Source organism: Musa acuminata, chromosome BXJ3-5, assembly GCF_036884655.1.
Source record: "Musa acuminata AAA Group cultivar baxijiao chromosome BXJ3-5, Cavendish_Baxijiao_AAA, whole genome shotgun sequence".
In the NCBI taxonomy this organism is placed as follows: Eukaryota; Viridiplantae; Streptophyta; class Magnoliopsida; order Zingiberales; family Musaceae; genus Musa; species Musa acuminata.
The window spans coordinates 37827861-37851531 of NC_088353.1; the positions used below are offsets into that span (position 1 = coordinate 37827861).

Consider the following 23671-nt stretch of genomic DNA (forward strand, 5'->3'; position numbering starts at 1 on the left):
GAGGATGATGCTTTTTGATTCGATACTAATCGTCTTTTTCTTCTTTATTCTTCTTTGACTTTATCGATATAAAGTGTTTTCAAGAATACTCCACGTTTGTGATTCCACAAAAACTCATATTTAGTTGTTTCTTGGGATGATTTTCCTAATCAAACCTACAAGAATGTTATGAATATGTCTTAGGATAAAGTTTTGCGCCTCTGAATTTTTCTAAATCTTTTTCTCAATTTCAATCTTGTTTTGTTAAATTGCTTGATCAGAATACTTTCATTTCAATAGGAGTAGAGAAAAGTGGCAACTTCTTTTTCTGTGAGAGGAGAAGACTTGAGGATGTAAACGTTACTTCCATTCCCAGAAAGTAGCTCAAGGGTCCTAAATCTGGGAGAATCGATCAACCAATTGCTTTAAAAATATCTAAATCTTCAAAGAATAATTGTCTGTAACAATAATATCATCTACATATACTAAAGATATATTGTATTTTCATGTTGTTGTCGTAGGAATAAAGAGGTATCAGGCTTAGAGTTGATGCAGCCAATTTCACACATGGCTTTACGGAGACGATGCCACACATTGATTGGAGCTACCACCGAGGAGTAAGTAGTGGGTTGTTTGAGTTTTGGAATGGACGATCATTCATAAACATTGTCCTTACTCTGGCCTTGGAGCAAGGATGCTCCCATGTTCAAATCCTTAGACAAGAAAAGAGTTAGGAAAGAATTCAATAGAGGTATTATTTTGTTTGCAAAATTAAGAAACTGAAATAAGATTGCGTTTAATGTAAGGTGCACACAAAGCATCATCGAGTGTAAAAATTATAAGCATGCGAGTTCGTGAACGATTTGCCAGGATGGTTTGCAACTTGCACCAGGTTTCGGCAGTAGTATCACACAAAAATATGAGTGGGGCAAGGGATCCAGTGACCGAAGCTTGAATTACTTGAATAATGAGACGATCCTGGCTAGGATGCGGATGAGGGTTGCTGCATTTATGGAGATAAGATTTGTACGTGGAAAAGTATTATGATTCCCTGTTAGAACAATAAGTGGAGTAACAGAGGTAGATGATGAAGACATGAAAGATATGGACTACTATATGGGAGCAAGTAGAAATATGTAGCAATAACAAGGATCAAAAGAAAAATAAAAAGGACGAAGTGTTGGTACTTTTGTAGTAAGAAGCCAGGAAGAATGCCAGGAAGAATGAACAAGTTCTACAGTAAAGAGGAAGAAAAAGTAAGAAGTGTTGGTACTTTTATGCAGTAACGAAGGAGGAAGAATTTAAAAAAAATTCTACGGTAAGGAGGAACCAAGAGTGCGTGCTCCCTACGATGCAAAGTCACCAAATGCATTGACTGGACCCAACAAATGCTTGGCGCTGCACCGTAAGCTTGGAACTTTGTGCGGTAGCCGTGGTCGAGACTAGAAGCAGGGAAGTTGCTATCGAACAACTGATTGTTGGTAGCAAGTGGGGGGGCAGCTCCGCCTAGGATCTAGAGAGGGGGGACTGCCACATACAAGGAGAAATTTGGCAACAATGTGATGTCGGACAACAAGAATTTTTCTTGATGCAGCAGTGATGGCTCCTCACAATTTCCACTCTGATATCATGAAAAAATGAGAGAATGAAGAAAAGCAAACTTCAATTAGTATCATATGAAGTCTATTTATATATGGTGAAAGATAAGATTTCAGAGAGATTGTCTCGTTAAGGAAATCTCATCTGCTATGCAGTTGAGGAAATCTATATGTTATCAGAGGAAATTTCTCTGTTATTGGTTTTGTTCTCTTTTATCGGCTTCTTCGGTTCGTTTGTTGTCGCATTTTGTTTCTTTTCTTCGAGAGCAAAAGTGCTTACTTTTTTGCCTAATTGCAAAAGTGCTTACATTTTTTTTGCCTAATATCTTTGCCCAAAGTGTGAAGAAAATCTTGATTGATTATAGTTCTGTTCTTGTTCTGGGAACACCTTAGAGCTCGTCTTTGATATGGAAAGTTGTATCTTTTGGTCCTCATCATGAGAAAGATGTATCCGTATGGAAGCGTTGTGATTAATCGCTTGGCAAAATAATTTGTTCATTGTTTTGGCTTTGATTTGGAACGAATAGTGAAGAATGATAAAAAAAAAGTAAATGTCGTGGACTTTGTTGAACATTTACATTCTACACCAAAAGTAACACTTGTTTTTGCCAAGTATTATCAAGATTCTGGTTATACTCCAAAATCACACTTAATTTTCATTTGTTCTTCTGTTGCTATGAGGTTTTATTTTGGAAAGAGCAAAGTTTGACATGTATGAGAGATTTGTTGATCCATGGTGAACTATGACACGTATGCTTCTGCATTTTGCCTTTTTTTTTTTCTTTCCTTTGCCTTGATGTATAAAAGCTTGATTTGGTCATACTTTTGTTCTCTGGCATGTTGGAAGCTTTTGTTCGAGAAATAAAAAAAATATTTTATCTGTGAAGGGTCTATTTTCTTGACGTGTTTGTATTATGTTTTATGTCGAGACATCCGATAAAATTGGGTGTGGTCTGAAGCATTGTCACAATAATAGGGTAATTTTGAGATGGTGGTTTCTAGGAGCTACTCACCTCCTGTATGTCTTCATATAGGAACAACAAAAACCATTGTCAAGTATTCTTTGATAGTATAGCTAAAGAGAGCCTTCCCTTGTGTCCTCTCTACAGTTGGTCTGCACTTGGTACACACATATACTAACGCGATATATTCTTTTTATACGTTTTAATATGAAGCTTAAATACCTTGCATTGCATTTGATATGGCAGATTGCTTAGTAGTTTGATGTTTCTAAGAATTTTGTATCTTCCATTTACATAGTTAATCCATTATAGAAACCTATTAGTTGGCCATTAGTACATCCCGTAGCATCATGATCTTTTTCTTTTCTGGTAAATGTAAGTGCCTTTTAGTTTTAATTATTTTTATTCATGTTATTTTAATTATTTTGATCATTCATCTCTTAAATTTTTATGATTTATTTATATCTAAAATAATATATATATTTTTTAAAACATAGTATATAATCTCTTCTCATTAAGTCGAGTTAACAAACGTTAGATTCTGCTTACGTGACATGTTGACTCATAATATATTATTAATATAATGATATATGTAATTTATGGGTAAGATCTATTTTAACCCCTATAGTTTTGGTCATGGATATCTTAAGTCTTATGGTTCACTCGTGTTTAAAATAACTCATATATTTTTAAACATGTAACATATAAGTGTCTCCCATTAAATCTAAGTTAACAGATATAGTTGTAGTATACTGACTTATAATAAATCATTAATATAATGACACATATAATTTAATATTAAGATCCACTTTAGCTCTTGTGATTTTAGTCATGGTCTCTTAAGCTCTTATGGTTTATTCATAACTAAAATAACTCATACATTTTCAAACACGTAACATATATGTCTCTCCCATCAAGTTTAAGTTAATAGATGTTAGAGTATGCTTATATGACATGTTGACTCACAATAAACTGAGCTCATCATCAACATGGGAGGACTACATGCATATAGCATTCTGCTAGGTAACAACGACTCGGTGCTGTTGCTAGTGATCGCTTTCCCGACGATGCCTTTCTACCGATGGAGGTTTCATTTGTTTCTTAAAACTTAAATTACATATGTCATTATATTAATAATTTATTATGAGTTAATATGTAATTATAATATTTATTAAATTAGACTTTACGATAAGAGTTTATATGTTATGTTTTTATTTTAGATACGGATTAACCATATGGGCTTAATAGGTCCATGAACAAAACCATAAGGGCTAAAATATATCTTAATCATAAATTATACGTATCATTATATTAATAATTTATTATGAGTCAACATGTGATATAAATAAACTTTAACATCTATAAACTTAAACTTGATGAAATGGACTCATATACTATATTTTTTTAAATATATAAATTATTTTAGACACAAGTAAATTATAGATATCATTTTGCACTTACCATAATATTATAAGAAATTATTACTCATAGTGCTTATGAGCCAGTGTTTTATGTCTCTTTTAAGCTAGTTTATAAATTATCAATGGATTTTGGAACATCAACGGACAAAATCGTATCAACTTTTTGTGGTTTGTGTCTCAGTTGCATACTCAATGCATTGTTGTGTTGCATCTAATCACATTCTGAATTATCAATCTCATACTCCTTCAATTAGAGATACAATGTACATGATACAAGTTAGTCTAAATTTAGTCCAATATGCCTATTCCTTGTGTATGTAAAAGTAAAACTTGGAAACTTATGTTCCAATTTCATGAATCCGTCTGTGTTATGGCTTGCCATTTATTATTTTGACTTTTCCTTATCTTTTTCATGAACATTTATTAGTTTGACTTTTCCTTGTCTTGCTAATTCATGATAATAACACAAAAAACAAAAGGTATCTATTTTTTTCTATAATTCACGCTAATCCTTGTCTTGCTAATTCATGATAATAGCACAAACAGGGTAGTTTGTTGGTAAAAGTTCTTTTGTATAATTCAGGGCTACTGGCTCTATTAAGGACTAAATCAGATTTCATAGTTCAATTGCCATGTTGTGTTCAAGTTTACTGAATTGTATGCCTTCGACTTCCTTATTTTAGATAACTAACTGAACTTGTCAAAGATGATGAATATATACATATATACATATATACATATATTCATTGAGTGTTTGATAAATGATAAACGTCAGAATTTTGTCATTATATGCTATGATAAAGAATTAAATCTTATCGTCCAAAAAATAAGTCCCATCAAATCTCTTTGACATCTTTCATTACATACTCATCAAAACAATGTAGAATCTTTTTTTAATAATTAAGTGATATTGTACAACTAAATTTTTTTGCTTGTACAATTTTTTATTTTCATATATATATTTTTATCTTTTGTGAACAAACATTATAGCTTATCTTAGCTAATTAATATTAATAAAAAAATTATAAATTAAACTTACTTAACATCAATAAACTGAGTTGATTTCTGAACCATGTGTGATTGAGCTGTCCTACACTATCTCAATCTAAAAATATTCTTTATGAACATCTGGCTTTAGAGAATTTATTATGCCAACTTAGTTACTCACTTGAAGTGGACTACTCATATATTAGCTGTATTCTACCATGACCTCATCAAGCTTGAATCTGTATATATATATAAGATAATGAACTGAGTTCAACCATTATTTCAAACTCCATATGCCGCCTCATCGAGAGTATAAATTCGCCCAACTTCGCTCATCAATTGTCATGTCATGCATGCCTTGTATGTGTTTGGGCCCTAAGCTCACGGTCAATTCGTTTCAAGCTCTGACCAACATAGAGATATCAAGCAGCCTTCTGCGATCGGGCCGCTTACCCACCTACAGGCTTTGTTTGTGTCTACGTTTGTGAAGAGATCATGAATACCGCCGTAACACTTGATAAGGAGACCTTATGTCTCCGCATCATCTAATATGTCCACATGATTTCATGTGCACGTTGAACTCAGGATGATCGTTGTATATACGTATACACACAGACTCAGGAGCAGTACAAACCTTGTCCTTTTCTGTGCATGAGAGAGGACCAACCGGACGTAGCTGACCGTTGAAAGGAGCAATACAACCATGTCCGAGCTCAGCTCAGAGCTTCCAGCCAGCCGATCAGTACATGGGAAGCAGCGACGTCGGCCTCGCCACTGCCATCATCCTGGCGCACGTAAATTGATGCGCCTTGATCCCTGCCGGCCCGATCTAATCATACCACTGCACGCTCCCCAGCGTACTGCCTCTCAGCAAAACGCGCGCTATTTAAAGCACAGTTCACGGACAATGGACGGACGGCATCGAGACACAGGACTCCATCAGTGCGACGCGAATCAAGTCGCGACTGGTTCTCCGGGCCCTGTGGGACTCTGTTGCTTGTTGGTAGAGCACACGTAACCCTATCGCATAGGGGAGATCAACGTGGTCCCATGCAAACCTCCTTGGTCGTATAGAGCCTATAATTAAGATATTAATGCCGATGGGTACTAATCAAGAAAAATGCACTGCACCACTCCTCTCTCTTTCACTGTGTGCCATGTACCAACAGCTCGCCTGTAATCATGAAGAAGTATGTACGTGGACTCTGATACAACAGTGATGAACATTTTAAAACTAGCTGTGGCAAAGGCAATAATACAATATCCAAAGGAGTTGATTGACATGGGTAGGATGGTTTGATAAGTTTTATTGCCGAAGAGAGGTTGTCCTCAAGAACATGGGGTAGTGGTGGTGGTGGAGGTGGTGGGCTCAGCCGAAAGGGAGAGGCAATAGGCATCAAAGAGGGATGGCGGTCGACCTAACCTTTTGGCATCTGGAGATACGAGTCCTGCGACGGACTGCAAGAAGACTGTGAACTCGCCATATATAATGGTTTAGCAGCATTTGGACCACCTAAGGATGAAGATGAAGATGGCAGAGCAGGCTCAGATGCACACTTGGCCTTGTTCCTCAGCGAGGAGCTTCCACGGATGATGCAGTCTGTCATGCGTCCCATCTGCGGTGCGTCGCAGACGAATCCAGGACGGCCGTCTGTGTGTCTTCGCCTCTATTCTACTTGCCACTTCGAGCTAATGATGGAGAGTTATGTTGCCATGCTCTTGCCTGTAGAAGAACCGATTTTTCTGTTGCCTGATTGTGTAATGAGATCGTTCGCTTAGACTGTGAACCAAACTCTGTAAGATTTGTTGGCCTGAGTGGTCTTGAAGAAGACAACATGCAGATGAGGCTTAACAAGGCACTTGACTTGATATTCCATCTCAGTTGTTCACGCTTGAGCTGCAGAGTTCTGTCAGATAAAGAATCATTATGCATGAAACTTTCAAGACACAATGATCAAGAGCTCCATATCATCCGGAAAAGAATACAGTGTAGATCATTTTGGAAACACAAAGCCATCGGACAACGAGAACACAGGAGCTGTTGATTTTGACAAGGTTATTACTAACTTTATTCGACAGTACTGTCAGTAAAGGTAAGTAAAGAAGTTGACAGAAGAAAAAAGGCCATATCGATTACTCTCCTAACTTAGTGAAAAAGATGTTAACACAAGATGTTTCTTCTAAATTAATGAAAAAGAATTCTTGATCAAAGGTGAACAAATAGGCCAAGGCATAAATTTTAGGAATATCAATAGGGAATTCCTTGGTTTTCTTTTACATCATTCATTCGTTCATTCATTGATTTGAACTTCTAGCTATGAACTTAGTACATGTAAACGCTCTAGAATTGACCCAATATCACTAAAATGAAACTATTAAAACAAGGTGATATTGCATAGTTCCTGTCACTGAAAGTTAAATATGCATCTACCCTTCCAGACTTCATGAAATTATGTTCTACTTGGAAATCTGTAACACCAATGATTGGAATCAAGAGAAACTGAGAACTGCACATTAATTTTGCTATGTTTTGAACAAGAAAAGCATCCTTGGATTCCTTTTTCATGTTCTGTATCATTCCCTAATTATTGAAATGAATTCCTCATGGGTTCTTCCGCAGTTATTCTCAGTTGCAGTCAAGTCTAGCATGATGTGATGATTTTTTAGTACAGCTTCTGAGAAATTGCAAAAGAGTTGATGTAACTTACCCATCACAATTAATGATAATATAAAGACATCCAATACGTTCATCCCAAGAATGGGGAAATTACTATTATGTTCAGCTACATGGAACCTAATTTCCCATGTCTCTACATATGCTTCTTTATGCTAAATAATATGACATTCATGCTTAGAGAACCACTTGTATCTCGTCCTTGTAAGAAACATACCTTCCAAGGGAATGTTCTTCATTGCAGAAATGCATAGAGTAATCACCAGTCACTCCTAAATTTTGTTTAAATACACCGAAAACCCTGAGAAAAAACAAATAATTACTGTTTAAATGCAGGGAAAGTAAATCATTATATCGACTTCGGGCTTCAACTAAACTATACAATTATGGAATCAATGTGCGCATATCAAAAATTAAAAAGAAGTACTGTGTCAGTCAAGCTTAATATACTCGAACTATTAAGAGGTATTTGTGTCATTAACTTATATCAATATTGCTTCTTGAGAACTGATAGTATTGCATCTATATATCAAATAAGTTCACTCTAAAACCTTTTCGCTACTATTTTGCTTAGTTTGTTGGAAATTTTTCTTGAAGTACTTCAAAAAATCAATTCCTGAAGAAGTCATGGTAGAGAAATGTATAAGATAACGTAACAAAAACCACAAACAATTTGGAATCTTTAGGCATCAATGCCATTTATAAACATTGGAAAGGTGACCTAATCATCATAATTTATTTCCGTAATGACTATTAAGTCAACCTGATGACTGGAATTTGTACGATAGCTGCATGGCTAAAATTTATGTGTATGTAGTAGTGCTTGCACCTTAAAATTAAATTAGCTTAGACTCGTAATGGAACGTACATTGTAAAACTCATCATCAATCCCTTTTTCAGTACAACATGTGCATGAAAAGAAATGTCAATGAAGAGGCGACTGTGCGTAGATCACCGGCACATAAACTGTTTAGTTTCTTTTAGATTAGAGTAATTCCTTTCTCTTTGGTTTTGTTGCTTCTTATCCAGTGTGTGCAGCATGAATGGATTTATATTAACCATCCCATGCTTGAAACCGTACATATATCTTAATATGCATCAAAAGAATCTTATGCTTAGCCAAGTTATCAGTTTAATAGATGGATTGTATAGTTTGTATCAAGAATAGGATGCACAAGAGATCCTTTTGAATTAATCACAGCTCTAAAATTATTTTACAATGTAAGATTCTATTCTTGACGTACTAACAGCAAAAAAATGATTATTTAAGACTACTACACACAGGGATTAGCTGCTTAACGATGTGGGTGGTCTTTGGTTGTCCAAGAACTCTCAGCTGATTAACCAGCATGTTATAATGTAGGATAAGTGAAAACATGCAACTATCCATCAGGTCTATGAAACAGTTTATATCAACCCAGATTCCATCTATAATTCTTCATCTAAAACCATATATATATATTTTTCGCAATCTACATAGTGATCTTTAATGATCATGTAATCAAGAAATTAAGAAAAGAAGGCTTTGATCCAATGCCTTGATCCTGATGTATAAAACAGCAATAATGACATTTTGTCCCCACTAGACCATTATCCTGAATATCTAATCAAGAAAGAATCTTTCTCAATGTACAGAACATTCAGTTAAGAAATCATGATTGTGATAGGCAAGTAATCCATCTTAATTACTATGAAGCTATCATGTCAGATAAAGCATGGGTACCTGAGTGTGGATTTCTCTACATGTGCAAACATTCCCTAACTTAAAACTTCTAATCTATATGATATGCCTATACTCCAAACAAAACATTCCAACTTCCCATCAAAATGCAAGTGCATATCCTTGTCAACAATGTTGACAATGTGAAGAAGGAAACATGACATGAACATATATATCAGTATATATACTAGACAAACTAACTGACATTTGAGGAATTATCTAATGTAGAAACGTCATAGAACAAATAACACACAATTTTCCAAGTTAAACTTAGTAATGTTCTTTGTTTTTGAAAAAAAAAATTACAACTTTGCATGTAGATGTATACAACCATGCAAAACCAACAATTTATGTTGAGAAAAATGACTGAATTGGAGGATCGTCATGGGCACAATCATCATAATATACTCGACCGGTCGTAATTAGTCCAAAAATCATAATAAATTAAAATATAACTACAAGAACAAGGACATGATGGCTGTGATTTGTTAAGAGATCCAGATATACATTAGATCATCAAATTTTGATTATGAACACTCTTAATTTTATTACAGAACAGTTGATCATTGGCTTTTCGTTGTACATTTCAGCATCTCCATGTTAATTCTTGGTCATAGTTGAAGATGTTATGCCGACTATGTATTGAATGAACTGTACTTTTACCAGTAGAAGTTCTTAGACTTAATTCCAAAGCCTAGATTGTGCAGTGAAAAGATATGAAAAACTTTCTGTAGGCGGCCTTTCATCTCATTTCTAAACAAAGATAGAAATGTTGTGAAGTAATGTACTGACACATTCCCTAAAGAAGCAACAATGTAAAGAACAGATGATTCATTGAGGCATGAGCAATGAAGAAAAAGAAGGCACTGACAGATATACCAGTGACAGATTTTAATGGAGGAACTTGATGCAGAAATGACCCAAACAATTTCTTGTAGAACTGAGAGATGACAGGAGATCAGTGACAACCTATACTGTCTTAGTAGGACTGACAAATGCAGTGCATCCCTAAACCTCAATTAATTTGCAGTAAAAGCACAGCTCATCCAGCTTTAACAGGCTTTAAATAGAGTGCAGGAAGGTAAAGCTCTCACAGATGTTCTTTAATATGGTTTAACATTAGAGTCCAAACAAGCTCCATCTGCTAGATTTTTGTTTCTGAGAATAAAGCAAGGAAAAACAAATACTTGCATTAACTTTTTGACATGCTTACACATTATGCATGGATGATAACATACCAACACTGGCATAGCAGACAAAAATGAGATCCAGATAAATGCAAGATAAAAAGACTTATGGAGGGCGGGGTTCAGATCTGACCTCTATTGCTTCAGAACTGTATGTCTGTCCTCCATTTTAAGGAATGTCGAGTTGACTACTTTGGAACTATCTGAGAAAGATTATTCTGAGATAACATGGATTAATTAGAAGAGATTAATTTAAGCAAGGAGAACATTGGGCCAGAGAAAGGTTCATTCATATTAGAATTCATATTACGAACCTTCATATCTTTCCATGTATTTACAACTTGAAGAGAAGATTATGAAGACGAATGAAAGAAGCAGAAAATTACAGAAAGAACCTCCAAAGCTTTCGCCAGTTTTGTTCAGCGTCCGTCCCAAATGATCCGGAAGAAGATGGCAATGTCCTCGCTTTTTTGCTTTCGTCTTCTTCATAGGTCAAGATCCAACGATGAATGCTGCTCCTTGCTCGTCGACGAAGACGAAACCAGCGAGGATTCGGCGCTGCTATGCTGAAATTGGAGGAGAGGGAGAGCAGATGCCTCTTGCGACCTTAGACAACTAAATGATGCGCCTTGGTTACTGCCATTGGCTTTGCTTTCCGTTCCGGTGCAGACGAGGTTTACTCCAAACAGCCTTACGTTCTTGGCCGTAGCCTGGCTGTGGACGACGGACACCGAATCATGAGCCATGGGCGAGCCACCACCGCCACCAGGTTGCAACTGGACCGGTGATGGCCCCGTCACCGGAGATTGGTAGAAAAGATACTGCCCCCCAAGAGCACTCGCACTCACAACATTGTATCCATACCCCAGGCGGTGGTGGTCGTATACCGTCGCCGGAGGAGGAGGAGGAGGACGAGGCATGAAGAGGTGACCACCCCACAGTCCTGCAGATTGCGCAAAGGATGCTCCATGGAAAGAGATCCGAGACGCCCGGGTTGCGCCATGGTTCTCAGGCCTCCGCTTCCAGTCGATGTAAAGGAGGTCGCGACCGGACTCGCCGACGCCACGACCGAAGGAGACGGTGTCCCCGGAGACGAGCCGCTTCTCCTTGACGAAGCGGCTCCATCCCTTGGTCATCACGTAGCTCTGGCTGCTGCTCCAGTATGAATACCGGAAGCGCCACGACTCGCCGTTGCGGTCCTCGAAGCTGAGCAGCAGCCCTTTCCCGTGGGCCTCCGCATCCAGCGGGAAGTACTTCTCGGCGTGCTGCTTCGGGATCACCAGTCGGTTGAGCTTGCCGACGTCGCTCGGTGTTACCACCTTGTCGAACATGTGCTCCTTTTCGATAAAGGAATCATCGCCACGGCGGCTACTGCTCGACGAGCCGTCGTTCCACCTGAAAGGAGCAGAGGACGACGACGGGGACGAGGTGGAAGAGGAGGAAAGCAAAAAAGGAGCATGCTTCCAGGCCTCTTCTTGCTCCGTAAAGTCAAACATATCTCTTCCATGGGCGAACGCCATCTTCAAGTCCCTAAGATTCCCTTAAGATACCCAAACTGAAAAACCAGCAGCACGTTATGTATGCTTTCCTTCTGTTCTTCTCTTATCCTGTGCAATCTAAAGAATGAATACAAGGGGTGGAAGGGAGATGGCTTCAGTTTTAGCTAGAGAAGGAAGGGATGACGATTAGGAGGGATCCCATCGACCCCTTGCAGAAAGAGGGTGAGATTTTGGTTGTGCAGTAGTACATCAGCCTAGGTGTCTTGGCTTCTTCTTTGTCCTTCCAAACGACTGCCTCGGAAGGTTCCCAGAAGGAGGGTGGAGGTATTTTATCTGCTGTCATTTAAGAGAGAAGCACAGCAGTAAACATAGAACAGTAACACTAGGTCTATAAAGGCGAGGGTGGGAGGCATGAATTATCTGGCTGGATTCATGTGGTCTTGTCCCTTTCATCACACGGGGGGATCCATGCACCAGAGATATGACTTGTGATGAGCACCACCGGAGCAAGTTGCTGTAAACGACAGAATGGCCGAGCCTGATCTTCCAATGTGTACCATAAATAAATCACACATGTATCATATCTTATACACTTTATGTATTTGATATCACATCTTCATCATTTGTTTATCCATTGATTTGGACATTACTGTTTGATAACATTTGAGCCGGTAGAATACTGGTTGTGAGGAAGAAGAAGAAGAAGAAGAAGAAGAAGAAGAAGACTTGGCTTGGTCTGAGCTAGCAAGATTTGACTTCCTGGTACTAATGGGGACAACAACAGCATTACAGCAGTCGTATCTCTCGTATCCACACGACTTCCTTCTTCTCTACCGTCATAAAAACCATGGAAGATGATGGGATTTGCGTGCAAAGTTGTGATGTAATCTGAGGATGTGAGCTTTAAGGTGTCACCAAGATTTGCAGGCTTTTGACAATGATCTTTAGTGAAAGGGAGAACAGAGTGTTAAACACCCATGTGTGCGTACCTCCATCTCCATCCTTTGTTTGTGATCACATTTGGATTGGACAATACCACCACCAAAGTCTATCTCCTTTTTGTTTCTTCTACATTGGTTGTTCCTGTCATCAATGATGTCAGACGAGACTAATAACTATAGAATTAAATGTTCCTTTTTAATTATTTATTTTGTATTAAAAAATACCATTTCCCAATCATTCTCTTCTTTTACTGACTGAGCAGTTAATCGAGACAACTGTGACCAAATATTCCTAAAAAATGGGCACTATTCAAGTATTTCTATTCGTTTTCCTTTCTATTTGGGATTATAAAAGCGTTAATATTTTATATCATATTTGGGGTTATCATTATGCAATTCGGGGGATGGAAGATTAAATAAAATCTCATGTATGAAGTAATTGCATCAAATAAGATGATGTAATAACTTCAGTTCATGCTTAGATCATGCTAACATGTATTTGTTTGTCAAATGATAGTTTACAAGGCATGTTTACTTTGCATCTCTTTTATTTTATATTTGTCCTTCAATTTATTTCTTCATACAAGTGAGAAAATTAGGTTTATTTTGATAAAATAATATGTTATTAATTTATAATGTTGATAATGATAATAATTTATATAATAATTATGATGATAGTAATAGTAATAATGATAATAACACTAATGATAAGAATAGTGTACCAACACTATAACATAACGGTGTAAGCGATAATAAAATGATGGTCATGTCGATAATAATGATTCTAATGATCACATAGATTATCGGAAAAGCAATGATAATAACGAAATAATTAACAATCATAAAGGTTATAACATAATTTGATATTGATTAAAAATAGTAATAATATTATGACAACTATCACCATAATAATAATAATGATGATGATGATGAAAGTTAATGTTGATGATGGCAATGAAGATGATCCCGATAACTCTAAGACCTCATTAAGGATAGGAAAAAAAAATTATTATGCCTTTTTCAAACTTATATAATACCAATAAAACTAGTTTTCCTTTAAAAGAATAATTTATACTCTAATTTTTTTTTGTAATATATTAATTTCTTATTCTTTAAAATGAAAACTTACTTTTTACGTAGACACACTAGCAATCTGTTTAAATTGGTTATTTTGAGTGAACGGTTCATTATCTACATGAATGTTGTCATCTAAAACCAGTCATAGGTTTGATATACATGGGTTGACATGTCGTCGATCTATGATGGACGATCTTCGAACCATGCGGAAGTGGTTCTTTCAAGAATTGGTCAACCAACTCCTCTAGGGTTAAACAGACTCCGTTGTATATACGAAACTCTATAGGGTATGAAGGTTGACTCTGTTATCAGAGAACGAGACGTTTCAATCTTCTGAATTGCCACTTAACGTAACTTGAGCATCAAGGGTTCGTGTTAGAAACAACCTCATCATATCCCTTGTGTTTCTCGTCTTTACTTGTGTTGGATATCCACTGATTATGATTCACGGGATAAGAGCACTCAACCAAAAGCAATGTTGACATGTTTTAATCAGGAAACTTGTGAGCATAAATCAGTAGATGATCTCAAATCGCCACATATCCTTGGGATCAATCTCTAACCCGATCAGCACGAATGAAGGCTTGATCATCTGAGGCACCTAAATTAAGCATTTCCGATGTGGTCGGATCATATCTCACCGCATGGTTTGAGATGAGATCTCACAATAGGGAGTGCTCTGTGGTCCCTTACGTACCACAGCTACATCTTCTGAAGTCTCAGTATCAGGTGCGGAAGCCAAGTAAAAGAAATATAAGGTTCTCCATAGCGAGGAATCCCTTCTTGTTTCTTTGTACAGCATCCGGCTTCATGTGCCTACGGCTGCTCATGGTGCTTTCACTGCCTTTGGCCACAGAACACCGCACTTGTGAAGCAATTCCCTTCACCGATGCTGCACTCTTCCTTCACAGCAGATGAAGCACCAGCTTTAAGACAAACACAAGTAAAGACAAGACACATGGTTGATGAGACGTTGTGACATGGCAAACTTTGGATGACAAGAAGCATTCTTCAATCTGTCAACCTCTCAGAATAATTATCACGTGGTGACCAAGTACAATCACCATTCGTTAGATGAGCAGTTTCCATCACAGCAGTGATGACCTCCGACATCTTCTTGGATTCTTCTCAGTTAAAACTTTCTCCTCGCGACGCAGATCTTTTCTGCGGATAAACCAGCACTTTCACTGTTGTTCTCAGCCATGTCTGATCCGACGGCAACCTGGAATCAAGTGTTGGCTGACGCTGACCGAGTCCAGTCCAAGAGAACATATATGGGGACACCCATCGATGAGATGCCGCGATTGCAAGCTCTCTCCATTTGTTTATCTGGACTCGGTCACAAACACATGTACAGAAGACCTAAGTTCCCATCACAAAACTATTCCCTAGGGTTACATATACAGTTGCTAACCCCCGTTACAATATGCAGCGTCTGTGCACGTCTGCCATTGGAACTTGCATCCCAGAATGAGCCACATCAGTGCCCACTGACCTCCATCAGTCTGAACTCATTATTCTATCACCTCTCTTCTCCCTATGGCATTATATTACCCTCCTGAGGAGAACCCCAGATACATCTCTCCTGTTCAAACGATTGGATTCATGGAACTGATCAAAGTCTTGTCACATTTGTTTATTCTGAGGAAGGGAGAAGTTCTTGCCCTCATTGGATGAATCCACCATAAACAAAGGTATCCACATTAGCCAATACCCAGAAAAAGGACGTCAGCTGCCCGAAGAGGCCTTACGTTAGGTTTATGGAACAGATCAAAAGGCTGGAGAAGTGGGATTAGTTTAGGAGACCAGATGATATCATATAGCGTTTAATACATGAAACGAAGCTGTCTGTGGCTTCATCATGTCCACCGCTTGTCTCACGCCTCCCTAAAAGAGCTGCAAAATTATTTGTACCTTGTTGCACATACAATCAATATTGCTCCTTGTTGTCTGCAAATTTATTGGCTTTGAGTTACTGCTTTTGCTTTAAGAGGAAAGATGTGAGCGTCTGTGCTGATGTTTCACGAGAGACATGAGCTATTGGATGGTGATAACATAAGAATTAATCCATGAGTACAGACAAAGGACACAAAGGTTTTCGAACATCAAAATATGTAGTGGTTTAGGGAGAGCTAATATTCTGAGCTCTTTTACTGCTTCAAGTTTCAGTTTCCCTCAAACATGAACCAGGTAGTAATTTTCCAAGCTAAAGATCTCAGATGTGAAGCTTGCATATAGTTTAAAGACGGACAAGAAGTGACCACCCTTTTGCATGCATTTCTAACTACTAGAGAATATTTAATGACAATTTGACTCATTCAACGAACGTGATGCCAGCTGTGTGACATGAGGATTAGATCGATGTTTCAACAATATACATATAGGTTAAACTTTTGCGGTATCAATATAGAATTGGGACAGTAGTTTGATCGCACAAGTATAGGTCGCATTCCAAGGAAGCTAGATTCTACTGCTGACCTATTAGGGTTTCCAAAGAGGCATGATCGGTTAGTTGCTACATTTCTCTTATTGCAAGCAAAGATGGTTTTCTAAGACTCGATTAGTATTAAGGGACGTGTCATTAGTTTCCTTGTGGTCAATTAATGTGCATCTTTGTCTTGAGTTTTTGATCTACTGTCATTGTTAGCTGTCACCAGAACGATGGGTTTGAGTGTGTAACAATGGCCAATGATCTGATCAATGGAAATTGGCAGAAGGAAAGACCAGCTTTGGCCATTAAGAAAGTACACATGTGTCGCCCATATCTCTCTTTCTCCTCATTCAAGAGAATGAGATCAAAGCAGCATATGACTATAATCATCATATCACTCACATAGATAATATAGTTTGTACAGAATGTACACATGATGTGTGGTTGATGAATTATAAAGCAACGTCAAATGATCAATATATAACTCTGGTAAACTTTAGAGAAAAGTAGCAGCATGGCTCAAAATGTTCTAAGCTTGGAGATGACCCCTTCATTTTCTCTTCTCCAGTGTAAAAACTATTTTAATATCAAAAGTTCCCACAAATTTGTAATGTTCTGATCAGAATGCTACAAATTTTTTGTTCCCACTTTTTCAAAGATCTGGTCAAAAGACCATTCTTTCAATTGTGTTCTTTCTTTTTTTCTTTTTTTTCTGAACATAATGTCATTGATATGGATAAACTTCCTTTCATATACCATCCAACCAATTATGACTATTTTAAGATTGTGTGTGCTACATAAAATGGATAAGAAAAGTGGTTCTTTAATTGTCATACTGTGTACATTAATTTCAATTTTCATGTTTTTTTTCTTATTGTATTGTTCTATTATATTATAATAAATTGATTGCTAAATCACTCAACCTTCACCTAAAAAAGTGAGGAAATATTTTATTCTTTTTTTTTAGAAACACTCATTGATCTCTTAAATTTAATTCTTGATGCTGAGAGATAGAAAGAAGGAAATGGTATGGAGAATGTTGATAAACATTTTTTTTTTCTTGATGAAGAACTCTTCAAATTATTTTAGTGATAATAGTACCAAATACCTTCTTCATGGATTTCTCATCTCTAATATTAACATAACAAGATTCTATCATTTATAGAACTCAAGAAAACTAACTTTTACCCTTAATATTAGTGTATGTAATTCCAAATTAAAACCAATAGGAAACATGCCACATATCTGTTTAATGATATGAGAGCAAAAAAAATTCAGGAAGATTAGATGACTATAGGTCACAAAAGGATGTAACATTAAGCATTTTTCTAGAAATTTTCATGAATGTATATATATGTATATGTATGAGCCATATGTAACTAGGAAAATACTTTTAGATTCAAAATGTACTAAGGTCATTAGAAGTTTTATACTGATACTATATTGGTGATGAAGGATCACAAGTAAATTAAATTTTAAAAAAAATTTAATCAGATTTTAAGATTCCTGACAACTAAGAAATACTATGCTATTTCACAGATCAAATTAGACGCCTACATGAAAGAATCAAAATTGCGAAAGTGCAGTGATGTTGTAGGGAACCAAATTCACATCTTGCTGCCGTCGATCACTATTTTGGGTTTTGTAAAGCCAGAGACTTCTCTCTTTGCCAAGCTTACGAGAACAAGCTATCGTATATATACATATATATATATACATACATACATATATAATATTATTTTTCATCAATCAGGACTCAACATATGAGTCCAATCAACACCTAAAAGATCATATTGGTTATGTTATATCACACCTAAAAAGAATATTACCTAGTCAAATCGGTGATTACAGACCCCTATTGGTTTTTATTCATTTCGAACTTGTTAAATGAATATTGAAATATTGATGAGATTTTTATACTTGTATGAAAAACATATACTGACTTTATTATCCAAAGTCTATATTATTCAGTCACGATCAGGTCGAATCGATTTCATCTAGTCAGGATGAGAATGTTTTGATTGTATCAATCACCATTTCACCATTTCAAATAGGATAATAAATACTATACGGATGATGAACAGCATCGACAAGAATACAAATAACATATTACGGCAGAGATCCTGAGACGCTTATGCGCATCTCGTAGTGGAGAGAGATAGTTACATGTTGTCCTTAATGAAGGAAGCAGACTCTTAAAATGGGAACAGCAGTCGGACAATTCAAAGCTGATATAATAGGATATATAGAACCTCTAATTTCCTAATTATATTTGTAGATAGTGTTTGTTCTTTTTTATCTTAAATATATCTCCTAGTTTTTCTTAACTTGTATCTCCTTGAACTACCAATCTGATACTCCTAAAGTCTCTCGCGAACACAGATCTCTTACTTTAAACCATACCACAAATTAGAGATAAAGACAACTTCTGTGAATGAGTTACTGAATTTGATTTTGATATTAGGTTAGATTATGTTCATTGCATTTTTTCTATTTATTTACAATTATAATGTTTTTATTAGTTAACACGATTGGCTTGATTTTTGTTAAATTTCAAACCAATATAAAATGTTACTTGATATTTGGATTCAGTATAAATTAGATTTTTTAATGTAACAGCAATTTCCATCATATGGATTATTAGTGTTGTAAAAACTGATCTTAAAAAAAAAGAATTAATATGCATTAGACAGAACTTTAGATTCATAAATGTTTTAACTATTTTATACAGAATCACCACTGATTCTCTCACATCCCTCATAAAAATCTTGAATGTACTTGCAATGAATAGTCATTTTGACAATGACAAAATTTATATTTGTTCATTAACACTCCACTAATATTAAATTTAATCAACAAAATAAAAGGTAAAATATTCTTCCAAATTTTAGTGGACAATATATACCTTTTTATCTTCTTTGTTTTTGAGATCCTCGTGATGTTTTCCATAGGTATATATAAAGCCCTCCATACGTTTCATAAGAGCTACCAAGTAATTAATGGAGGGGACCCTTTGGGAATGTGACAAATGGTAGTGCAAACCTTGTCATCTAAAACCATTCCTCACTGTTACTCTACTGATATATTGTACATGTCCTATGTGGATCGAGTACACGAATATGTGGTCATATGGCAAAGACTTTAAAGTTTGGACCACCAATTATAGCTAGAGTCTAAATCTTCCACATCAAACTAGCTGGGAAATGCCACTTTTAAGGAGTATCATGTGGGCGTCTCACCTGCACAAGATGTGGACTCCCAAACAGTCGTCTTGTCTTACCTCCACAAGCTTCATGTTATCCTTGCGAAAGAAGCAACATTTTCTTCTGCAGTGGTCCTATGGACTGGTGGGCAATGGCCTCAAGAAGACAAAGGGTAGCTCATGGGGGACCTCTCAAGTTAGTTCAGTCCCTCCTCCCTTTTCTCCATCCCTCTACCAACATTTATTCAGAAGAGAAGACCTGTCTTGTGTGTAGCAATGTCGGTGTATGCCTGCGTACTAAGTTGTGTTATCTTGTCCATTTAATCCAATCGTAGAACAGTAGATAGCCTCAAGATGATGCTCCTCAAGGAAACCATGCGTTCTGGTTATCCTATTGTCTTCACGACACCACTGCGATGTATAGCCTTGCTTCTGCTTGCACGCTGACAATGGAATGACCCTTCGCTTTCACCTACAGACGAAGTCACGTTTGTAGCTGCCTCCATGTGAAATGACTGTGCCGAAGTCTGCATGACTCATTCGGCACTGCCACGCCTAGATATGCAGATCGGAATGAACAACATCGATCAGAAGCAAAAGGATCCACCGTGCAGGAACAATACGAAGGCATGGGCGCGTGTGCGGAGGAAGAAGGAAAGCTGGCCGGTGGAGAACCCCAAAAGATTCCTTCCCGTATGAAGAATCCCAGATGGGTCTGCAGCCCTGCGTAATACCGTTGAGCCTTCGCTGTTAGGTCGCTTTCTGACCTCATCAGATGAGATCAATCACCCCATATATGCTCTCAGAGAGGGGAGAGAGAGATATAGAGAGAGAGACAGAGAGAAAGGCCGATGGAGAGTCTATTCTGTGCGTGGATCACATCATCTCATGTGTCTTGTTAGGCATGCAGTGGAAGGGAAGTCGCAGAAAGCTGCACCAGCTGGTCCTGCGACATCTGCTGCTGCTTGCTACCTGGAAAAGGAGTACTGAGAACACCAGCTGTCTCCAAGCCGATGCCAATGGGCGTCACTTAATGTAAGGCTACTACTCGACGGGATCAGCCAAATGCCTGCCTCGTACGAAGGTTGATAACGCTGTATGTGCCTGTCTCAACGTAAAGTGAAGTAAGACAAGACAGAATAAATTCTTTCCTATTCCTCTCAGATTAGTGATACTACGTGTGACCAATGATCATGACTGCCATTAGCTAGGGCAGTGTGCCTTCACACGTACGGACTCATAAAACAACGACGTAAAAAGGAGTTAAAGGAGACCAGCTAACCAGTGATTATAATAATCATTTATTTATACAGGGATCCAGCCAGAGAAGTCACGTAACATTAATGCTGTGAAAACTCTTCGATGGAATGGGGTGGATGCCTGACACCACTGTGAGCTGTGAGTACCTGACTGCATATATAGTTGCATGGTGTTGCGTATTGATGGGCCTCTTCACTTGTTGATCTGTGTTTGGGCTTGCATTTGTCTAAGAGGAACAATATAAGAAGAACACGACATTGGCCAACTCAAGCAAGACACCAAGATTTGTATGGTCCTTAACGTAGTTGACTCGTGGGGTTCTTAATTATTTTTGGTAGAGGGACCAACACCAATCGGCTTACTTATCCACTTCACAATAAGTTAGGACGAATCATAGGATTTAAAGAAAGTGAATAATAAGTTAACTTCTCACTCCTGCAATCTACAAACCTAAGAAAGTTATATCTTAACCTTAAATTTGTAAGTATAGGAACCGGATCCAATCACAAGCTCATATCTGACAACCACTGGGGTTGATTTCGATTTCGTATGTATGAATTTAAGATCCATACCCGACCTCAGAACTTGATGGATTAAGTCTTACATACTCATGTTATCTTGACATATTTGGATCAAGCAAGCACAAATTGAACCTCATAGTAGGATACGAAAGAGACAGAAAGGAAGGTTTTTTTTTTTTATAGAAATGAATATATTATTAATGGAAGAAGAAAGAAGATATCATATGGCCTACCATTACATAAGATCGTATTTGCAAGTATAAAGTTAATTTTTGTGATCTAGATATCTGAGGTTTGAATTATTCAAAATAGTATTGGTAGGATTTTAATTCTGATAGTGTCATGAATACCGCCAACGGTGAATCGGTCCGGTTGATTCAAAGATACAAGGTCATCATTCTTGTCTTCTCCTCGTTGATTTGGGGTGCTAACGTGGTAGACCGACGAGGGAGGTCCGATGGGGGATGATTTATCGGGGGTAATCTGGCCTTGGAATAGAGAGGCCAAGTAAAGGAATGCGGGTCTCCCTTACTGTGGGATCATCTTCTGGTTACGGGATTGTCTCCTAACTGTCGATAGTTTTGCACAATAGGTTTGCGCCTAGAGCTTTTCGGTTTGACCCCTCCGATACTTAAGTCAGTATAAGGTGGAGGGGGAGAAGGACATCAGTATGAGCAGTGTAAACGAGAGAGTAGAGAGGCTATTACCTATGTAGCCCCCTTTGGTGCTTAACTAGGAGCGTGGTTTTTATACTTGGGCTCTTAGCGATCCAAACATTCGTTTAATTTAGGCTACTTATATTCTAAATAATAGAGGCATTAATGAGGGTGACTTGCTGTCAGTCATTAATGCAGAGGTATTAATGAGATATCAATCAAGGGTGACAAGGTTACTTGTTTTCATGCCTTTATTATCTTTTAGTCCATGTGGCCAAGGGAGTGAGAGTACTAATATTATCCCTATTAAATTTATTTATAAAATCATATTTAGTTAAAACTCTTAAAGTATTTTATTATAATATTTCATATTTCTATGAGTTCTTGTTAATTCAATCTAAAAGTTTTAACTTATTAAGTTTTAGGCCAAATCCTACATATATTGTTTATTATTAGTGGAAAATGTTATTATCGTTGGTGGACGTGATTTGTCTACACGTGTAGAAACGATGAGGTGTCACTAAGGTGACTTTGGAGGTATCGTGGAAGTTGGTATGACGTGCACTTAGGTGCTCCAACAACTGCATGCATAAAGATCTAAGCTAGGAGTGCGTTTCTTGATCTAATCTTTTCGACGTCTAAGTTTTAAAACGAGGTGAAAGTGGTAAAAAAAAAAATATTTGACCTCGATTGAGATAGATTTTTATATCGAATAAAAAGAAAATAGAACATTTTAAAGAATATTACATAAGAGGACAATTCCTAACCGTCTCTAACCGTTCTTTTTGAACCTTGTCTACCTAGATGGTGAAAAAGGAGAATCACTCGTCTACTTTTGGTTTATAGTCATGCAGATAGACTAAGGGGTAGGTCTTGTCCCAATATACTAATTTGATTGTCATAGTCATATGTCAAATGATAATTGATCAATAATATATACTTTATCAATACCTATTCTTCTAATCTTTCTTGCTGTCGGACTATTTTTCTCTTTCAATCTATAGCTTACGCATGAATATTTCCCAATAGATCCATCTTCTTCTGGCATGACAAATATTTCCCAATAATTATTTACAAAACTTTTTATTTTTAAGCTATATATTTATATCATATATAACTTTTAATATTTTTAAAAGTTAGTTGTCCACCATTCTCCGAGATGAGTAACGATCTCGAATCCTACTAATTAAGTTAGTGGACCGGACCATCTACACACAATTGGTACCATGGTTGAGGCCCAACATCTCACCCTAGCAGCTGCAACTACTGCCGGCACAGCTAGTAACAGGTTTGACGACGACGACAACGACGACGTCAATCTTCTCATGGGTAGCTGAACAAGACGAGATACTTTGAAGGCCTCTTTTGCTCTCCCAAACCGAGTCCAACCTCCACCGCCCACTGGAGTGGAAATCACAGTGAGTTGTCTTCATGTTGCTACTGAGTTTTCCAACATCGAATCGATGACACAGTATAAAGGAGGAGAAATCTTACCCTTTATGGTTTTTCGATGTGATGTTGGTTGTCGCACCCAAGACAGTAGGGGTTGGGCTACT

At 37.2% G+C, this 23671-nt stretch overlaps 1 protein-coding gene across 2 annotated transcripts; it reads right to left on the reverse strand.

The window, feature by feature from the left end:
• Positions 1 to 6153: 6153 nt before the first annotated feature.
• LOC135638341 (B3 domain-containing protein Os02g0683500-like) lies at positions 6154 to 12322 on the reverse strand. Of its 2 annotated transcripts, XM_065151443.1 has the most exons (3): positions 10662 to 12322; positions 7839 to 7922; positions 6154 to 6854 (listed from the first exon to the last, which is right to left on the reverse strand). In XM_065151443.1, the coding sequence occupies exon 1, from the start codon at positions 12046 to 12048 to the stop codon at positions 11014 to 11016; it is 1035 nt and encodes a 344-aa protein (XP_065007515.1). In that variant the 5' UTR covers positions 12049 to 12322; the 3' UTR covers positions 6154 to 6854; positions 7839 to 7922; positions 10662 to 11013. The 2 variants fall into 2 exon arrangements, with proteins under 2 accessions (XP_065007515.1, XP_065007513.1); XM_065151441.1 differs by having other exon boundaries at positions 7839 to 12322.
• Between the last annotated feature and the right edge of the window lie 11349 nt (positions 12323 to 23671).

Excerpts from the sequence above, each read along its gene's own strand:
- LOC135638341 (XM_065151443.1), bottom strand. The coding sequence starts at position 12,048 with ATGGCGTTCGCCCATGGAAGAGATATGTTTGACTTTACGGAGCAAGAA.